This window comes from Quercus lobata, chromosome 4, assembly GCF_001633185.2.
Source record: "Quercus lobata isolate SW786 chromosome 4, ValleyOak3.0 Primary Assembly, whole genome shotgun sequence".
Taxonomy (NCBI): Eukaryota; Viridiplantae; Streptophyta; class Magnoliopsida; order Fagales; family Fagaceae; genus Quercus; species Quercus lobata.
In genome coordinates, this window is record NC_044907.1 from 90,776,289 (window position 1) to 90,785,044 (window position 8,756).

The 8,756-nt window shown below is 32.8% G+C and overlaps 1 protein-coding gene across 1 annotated transcript; it reads right to left on the reverse strand.

Moving 5' to 3' along the window:
- Positions 1–7,253: 7,253 nt before the first annotated feature.
- On the reverse strand, positions 7,254–8,354 carry LOC115983388. The gene is made up of 3 exons (XM_031106060.1): positions 7,940–8,354; positions 7,803–7,853; positions 7,254–7,280 (listed from the first exon to the last, which is right to left on the reverse strand). The coding sequence occupies exons 1-2, from the start codon at positions 8,351–8,353 to the stop codon at positions 7,839–7,841; spliced, it is 429 nt and encodes a 142-aa protein (XP_030961920.1). The 5' UTR covers position 8,354; the 3' UTR covers positions 7,254–7,280; positions 7,803–7,838.
- Positions 8,355–8,756: the final 402 nt, after the last annotated feature.

The window sequence follows — 8,756 nt, forward strand, 5'->3', positions numbered from 1 at the left end:
GATCCTATGTGCAAAGAATTAGGCTGGAGGGTTCTGGCTTGATGCATGGACAGATGCTAATGGGTTGATAACAGTTACTTGATGAGTGCTGCATGTGGGCATGTCATGTTGCTAATGGAGGAGGGCTTGGGCATGGGCCAAGCCTCCCAACGTATGGGGAACATGTTGTGTGGGCTCAAGGAGGATGGGCAAATGCTTTGTGATTTGCTGAGACATAGGTTGTGCATGTGCAACATGTGCAGTGGCAGTTACAAGTAGTTATCAAGTAGTGCCTTATTTTCCTGATGATCAAACTTGCTATGTAGGGATTGAAAACATGGAGAGCAGACCAAGACAACGTCAGTCAAAGGTGTCCTAAGTTAGATCACAAGTGGCAGAATATCCAAGACCTGGGTAGTTACTAGGCAGTAACTGCCATAGTAATTAATTATGTGTATATGATTCTAAGGTTGTTGGGGGTTACAACAACAAAGTGTATTTTTCCTTAGAGAAAATTCTATGTATTTCTCCAAGCTTGTAAAAGGTTTCCTTTGTATTTAAGATTGAGTAATAAAGGTTGGAGGTGGGTCCCCTATAAATATAGTGTGTGTATGAGTCCCTATATGATCTATTTTAAATGTTTCCTGCAGTGTGTGTGTGTGGGGTATTGGTTGAGACTAAGTCAGGGGAACATGACCATCATATGCTTTTTTTTTTTTAATGATACCGCATGCCACATTTAAAAAAGAAAACAATTGACCATCATCAAAATATATATGTCTATTATATATTCTACTTATACTTTAGTTAGAGATTAGGATATTAAAAGACATGGGCTTATAATCTTAAATATTTTTCAACAAAGATTATCGAAAAAGGAAATTTTTTTTTTTAAAACAAAGTTCATGGGCTTTGGTTAATGAACATATAAATAAATAACTACATATATTTAATCTAAATATTGGTTAATGTACTTAAGCTAATATGTAGGTTTATAAAATTTGTGAATTTTATATTTTATGTTGATAAACATAAAAATTAATAAATTCATACTTACATGAATAATACAAATATATATATATATATATATTTATATATATATATATATATATATGTATATATGTGTGTGTGTGTGTTTAAAAATATATAAATAGTCGTAATCCCGAAACGGTACACTATTATCAACTGGTATCAAAATATTTCGTTCCTTTGGTCAGACTAAAATAGCCTCCTATATGAAATTGACTCCCTCGCTTTAACTTGTATGTGTGTGTGTGTGTGTATATATATATATATATAGAGAGAGAGAGAGAGAGCTCACCTGATTCAATAATCTACATGATGATGGTATATCTAACAACATGCAGTCTATTGCATCCACACTTCTTATAGACTATGGAAGCCATGGAATTTCTTGAAGATTCTTGTGAATGTACATGTAAAGTTTTCATAATCTAGCAAATCTACTAATGCTTCTTGGGTTTGTAACAATATTAGAGTCTTTTAGATCTGGATACATCAATGAGGGAAAGGAATCGGGCTTCATCAAAATATTTGATTCAACTATATTTTCATCACAATTTGTGACTACCGATAAGCTAACGAAAAAATCCCCAAGGTTTTGACAATCATGGAAAGTTATATTAATAAGCAATAATAATTAGAATTCACTTAACAACAATAATTAATTTTAGTAGCAATAATTAATAGCTTTATTATGAAAAAAATTTAACATATGTCCTAAGTTTGGAAATATTTTTCAAAATTACTAATATTTTGACGGCTTTTTATATTTCCCATACAGTTGTATAAAAACTTTCCCAAAATGGTATATTAACAAATATCCTAAGGGCACTCATTAACCGAACTAATTTATTATTTATACTATTATTTAAGGGGCTTCCAAGCCATTTAATCTATGGACTCTAAATAAAACTCCAAAATTTTAATCATCATCGTTAGTTATTATAATCATTATAGTTTCTGTATTTGTTAATACTAGTCGCTAACCCGTGCGATGCACGGGAAAACTATTAATAACTTAATATGAAAAAAAAAAAAAAAATATATATATATATATATATATTTATATCATGGTATAAATTATATACCAAACCAATAAAATCTATCATTTACAAAGTAATAAAACCTATCACATACAATGAGATATCATGAGATCATATTTAGAAAATATATAACTGATATAAGTACACTCCAATACAATTAATTACACGAATATAGTTAATTCCATACTCATTCAATCAAATATCTTTCATAAATTACATTAATCGTTCTTAATGTCCAAGATGTATCTAAATTCTAACATTGCCAGCAAACAAAGATGCTAGACCTCAATGGGATTAAAAAGGCAACATAATGCCAATTTACACAATTTCTGAAATTATTATTTCCACTATTGAGAGAGAGAGAGAGAAAGGTGACTGTTGTGTTGCATCTCTTAAGAAGAATCTACCCTGTACATTTTTTTTTTTTTTTTTATATGTAATCGACAAATAACAAAATAGATGTACCACATTTAGAGTATGCACATTTCTGAGATTAAAAGTAAAGGAAAATAAGAAAATGAACCCACCTAAATTTTTTGCTCTCCCTCTTGATATTGACTTTTCCAACATCTTCCAAAATCAAATTTATGTACTCCTCCCTGTAAGGCATAAAAATTAATATTTGACCAAATTTACATGTATTTTAAAAACAGGTACATGGAAGCAAAACACAATTAGTGAAAACAGAAAATGCTCTAAACCACAAACTATATTTTTGAAACCGGTTTGAATTTCAAATAAGTAATTACAAAAGCATTAGTATGTAGCTTTTCAATTTTACCTTCATGACTCTTTTACAATTTTTTGCTATATATATAACCAAACTTAGTCATTTATAACATATCATTGATATACGGTTTACTAAATACTCTTCTTAATAGGAATTGTTAGTCATGTCATCTAGCTAAAACTTCCATTTAAATTATCATCTCCAATCACCCTTTGAAATCTCATGGTTGCCTTTGCTTCTTGCCTAGTAGGACAGCACAAATTTATTATCCCACCTGCATCCATATTAAAACACACAGTAAACAAAAGCAAACATACAAAACACATAATCTTTCATATAGTTGTTTAATTTCTCTAAACAAATGCCAAGTTAATGTTAATGTCTCAAATTCAATTAGTAAACACTATGATACACACCTATTCCAAACTTAAACACGCAACCAATTCTACCAATACATGTAACCTTGCATAACTTAAGTTTGTGTCCATAACTCTCAACTTTCTTGGCCCTAAAACCCATCCCAACAATTTGCATTAAACAATCACCGCCCAGAAAAATTATCTATTATTATTAGCAAAATTTTCCCATAATTTCCATCTAAAAAATGCTTCCACCATTACCATGTATTTCCAAATAAGTTCTCACGCAACTTGTAGGCTTATTAATCAGTAATTAGCTATCTGCATATATCATAGAATACTTTCAACCTAGCAACAATGATAACACAAATCGTAAGAAATCCTACCTAATTATGCTGCTATTTGAGGGAGTACATATAAACATAGATCTTGTGTGACTTCCATGGAGAACTTCTTTGCTAGAGTGCTAGCATTCTTCAAAATGGGCTTCCAAATTCTTAGATGTGTCTGTAACATGAACATTACTCTAAATAGGTGAGTAAACAAAGCATCATAAACAATAAACTATACGCAAAGTACATACGATATAGAAAACTAACCATGGCATCGAGATTGACCTCAATCCTAAATTCGAATCTGCCACAAACTTTATTATTGTTATTATAACAATAACAATTACAATAACAAAAGCAATAACAATAACTAGATAAAATTATATGTAAGTAATAAAATTAGATTACATATCCTCATTGAAAAATTTGATGTAATTTTTTTTCAAAAAAAAAAAAAAAAACTCATCATGCAAATTTTCCATATTTTGATATATTATTATTATTATTATAATATTTTTGGTTCAGTAATAATTTTACCTTTTTTTTATTAAATTTTTTTTTTGTGTGAATATTATTGATATCCCACCTCAATGGATTTTTTTCTTACTTTTTATACAACCTCAATGTTTTACTAAACATTCTTGCTATGGAGATCATGTCGTGGATAGAGCATGTGGAACTTATTCTCTATAGTAGAATCTTGGTGCATTTTTTGCATCTATAATAAGAATTTTTACTGCCTAGTAGGCAATATCAGTAATAAAAAACATTTACATTCTAGACAAAAGAAACATTTGGAGATGTTCAGTCAATTCAAATGCCTACAACAATATTTCAATTCATACTAGCCTCTAAGCACACATTTGAGCTTGTGCTTAGAGGCTAGTTTTGGATAAATTTGTAGAAAAATCATATTGTCATTTTTTTATTACAATTATTATTAATGATGGGGGGATCGGGTAGAGCAAAAGGGAAGTGTTGTCACAACTTTGATATTTGGGGTTATTGGTCTTATTGTTAGAAAAAGGATCCTTTGATGCGTCTATTATTCAAATTTTATCTCACTTCGAAATTCATAGTAAAGAGGGCTTCCTAAATACTTCAATGTGGTGTTTTTATTTGGGAGTAGTAATAGGAGCATTGTTGGTTTCAAATTTAGTTGCTGCTTCAATGTTCTATTCCTTGAAACCAGTTCATCCAAGTTGAAAGGTACCCTCATCACCTTTAATGGGTTCATGCTTGCCTTATGCAGCTTCTTTGCCTATGTTTTGGATACTATCTTTGTCAAAATTTAAAATTGTGAAACAGAATACATTTGAAGTTAAGTTTGAAAACCAACAGGAAAATGGTCCTAATTGTAGGAAATATTGTAGGTGAGAGTTAGAGATGTGTTTTTATTAGATTATCCTTTAGTTTTGTCTCTGTTTATACTTAAGATGTAGGGGTATTTTTAAACCACCAAAAAATCCAATCCAAACAAGAGAAGCCCCTTCAATAGTAGTATAGATAATTAACAAACATCCTATACAACAACTATCATCAAAGAATGGGTCTAGTTGGGTTTGGAGTTACCCATAATGAGACTTGGTAAGAAACCAAACTTGGGTTGGGCTTGTCTTTTTTTAATATTTTTTGGGGCATTGGTTCTTCTGCTTTTTTGGGGGAATTATTTTCTATAACATTTGGCATTCATGACCAAATCTCTTTCCAATTTGAGAACTTGACCAGACCCTTGCAACTTAACATCCTACCCAACTACTTTGAATGTAAACAAAACATATTGTTATGTTTTCTATTAATTCTGTAATGCAAAGTCAAGGAATCATTTATGACCATTGTTATGATGTTGTGAAGTTGTTGATATCAAGTTTCGGGACCAAAATAGCAATCACGTATAACATTGTTATTATGCATATGATCATCTTCAATATAATTGTTGTTGTGGTTCTAAAAATTATTATTATTACTTTGATTTTTATTATATCAATATTAATAACAATAACAATAAACATAACATTAAATATGTCAAATTTTTGTATATAAATGAAATACAATTAGATCATCTAAATTCATTGCGAAAACCTAACTTTATATGTGAGACCTGAGAGTGTGAGGGGCTAGGTAGCGGCAGCACAACAAGCACAGGCACAGGCACAGTAGAAGCGAAAGCAGAAAATAGATTAGCACCACCCTTGAAATTGGAACCCCACAAGTCTCTCCTTCTTCCCTTTTCCTGCCTTCTATTTAGTTCATCTGTCAATCCCAAATTCCATGTAAAACAGGACACCTCCAAACCATCTCTAATAAATATTGGTTGTAATTATCTTGACTACCTTACAATTACAAAAAGTTTAACCTAGTGTAATTGATGAGAGCCATAGAACTTGTTCTATGCAATCTTATTTTTATTTTTTATTTTTTTTTGCCTGGCCTGGTTTTAATATATTGGAGACTTTGAGAATCTTCAAGTTTGCACACAGTGATGCAAATTAGAGAGCTAAAATTTGGAGTTATTATTCTTTTAACGGGGGTTTTATGACTTGTCACTACAAAAAAATAAGGCTATAGCCGCACTCACAAAACGCAGCTATAGCATATAAAAAACGCAGCTATATGCTATAGCTGCGTTTTTATGGCTGCGTTTCCAAACACAGCCTATGCGGCGAGGCTATAGCCCCTTGCGGGGACCTAGAGCTGCGTTTTCAAAAACGCAGCCCAAACCGGCATCTGTAGCTGCGCTTCAGAGATACTAGAGCCGTGTTTTTTTACAAACCCAAATGCGGGACCTATAGCTGCGTTTTATACAAAAACGCAGCTATAAAAGCAACTTAGAGCTGCGTTTTAAACGCAACCCAAAGGTATCTATAGCCGTGTTTATTTTGTCCTAGAGCCGCGTTTTTTTACACTCCTAGATGCGACATCTATAGCCGCGTTTCCTATGAAAACGCAGCTATATGTAACATAGAGCTGCGTTTTAAACGCAGCCCAAAAGGCAACTATAGCCGCGTTTCTGTTGTCCTAGAGCCGTGTTTTTTATGCTCCCAGGTGAGGGACCTATAGCCGCATTTTTTATAAAAACGCGGCTATAGGTGAATCATATAGTTGCGTTTGTGTTGTCCTAGAGCCGCGTTTTTTATGCTTCCAATGAGGGACCTATAGCCGCGTTTTCTATTAAAACGCGGCTATAGATGGAACATAGAGCTGCATTTACAACGCAGCTATAGCCGGGTTCTTCACAGTGGATTGTTCGGGACCTATAGTTGCGTTTTCGTAGAAAACGCGGCTATAGGTGGTCTTGAGTTGCGTTTTATATATAAAGCGCATCTATACATTATGTTAGAGCCGCGTTTGAAACGCAGCTATAGGTCCCGCACCTATACGCTGAGTGGAAACGCGGCTATAGGGGCCCAAAACGCAGCTATAATTTTTTTTTTTTAATATTTTTTTTCTTCCTAAGCAAATTACTGTCCAAAACAAAACCTGTAATTCCACATACACATTCCTGCCAACACTCAAATGCAACAATACTGAACCAACAAAACAAATTGCATATATGAAATCATTAATTACCAAAATATCAGCAAAACAAATTGCATATTTGATACTATATAGTATCAAATCATTACCAAAATATTAATTACATAAACCATAATTTTACATAAACAAAACAATCAAGTTCGTTGCCAAAAGATTAATTACATATCCAAATAATTACATATAAAATAAAAGTTCCCAACAAACTTTGGTTTTTACATCACAAAATAAAAACATCCCTTAACGAACTTCTAGAAAGCGTCATGGTACAGCCAATTACCTGTGACAATGAGAACACCGGAAATAAGCTAACATTTTAAGCCCAAACAAACAGACTCTAAACAAAACCAAGTATTTTGCTAGCTACACTTTAACAAGGTCAACATCCCTTAAATGTTTGGAGTCTTTTTGATGTAAATTCATTTAAAACCATAGCATCTTAAAACAAGACTAAGAGTAAGACATAGATTCCACTTTGGAAAGTTTAAATCTTTCCATACTCCATACAATACCATAGATTCTACTCTCTTCAAATTCATATATATATATATATATATATATACATACTCCATATTCAACAATAAAATGCGAACAATACTCCATGTCGAGTATACCATTTACTAATTAACCACATTGTTATTATTATCCTTCCTTTAAAACAATTAAATTAATAATGGAGTACGTGGTTGACATTTAGCAAATGTAAAAAGGCATGATTGACATTTCATAATTTGATTTTTTGTTTTTAATTTTTTTCCAATATAGTTGTATATGTTATAAAGAATAGTTGTATTTGTTTTACCAGAGGATTCAGTTTCATTCCCATGGAGAGTCCCCATCAAGCACTGCCACCCTAAATATATTAAAGGTATTGTATTAATATCACATAATAATACATGTTTGAGTAATGTTTTGCTAAATACACCTTCAATTTCATACCTGAGACATTGACGAATTAGGTACACTACTGCCAGCAAGTTGGGCGAACATACTATCCATGCGCGCAATCACTTCAGCCATTTGTTGTTGCCTTGCTTTTGATTCTCGCTGCCTTGTTTCTGATTGGGCAAGTTGTTCATGTACTTGGGCTAGTTGCTCAGTCAATCTAGCAGAGTTGCTCTCCAACTCCAAAATTCTTTGGGTTGTTCTGCTTGGCAACGATGGAGTCGAAGTGAGCTGTGAAGCATTTGTTGCACTTCTTCCCGATGGGGTGATTCCAAGTCCCACCCTACGTACACGTCCAGAGCACTCTGGACCAAACACCTGAGCATATACATCGTTCGTGGACCAGAGAATTCCACTACTAGGCTCTCCTTGTAGTCGCACGCCTTCTCGGCGTAGAAGTTCTTCCATCCTAGTTTATAAGTTTTCCCACAATAAGCAAATAGCATATTACACACCATAAACAATACAAACACGAAATACAATAAAATTCGATTCAAATTGTGCTTACTATGTTCTCCTGCGCATGAGGAGTAACACCAGTCCCATCTCTCTTACGGTATATTTTTAGATACACATCAGCGCGCTCAACCGCAGCCCCTTTATCTTTTGCCTACATGATGAACAAAATTTCATACAATAAACACAATTGCTTTCAGATTTGTCATATTGTTTATCATTTGCATTGACTAAGGTGTTCATGAATTCTAAGTTTATATCTACCACTAACAAGAAAGTTACATTGTATTTTCAACATTTACGGTGATTCAAAAGCATAAAATCAGCTAATGTGATACACGAATACAGTAGACTT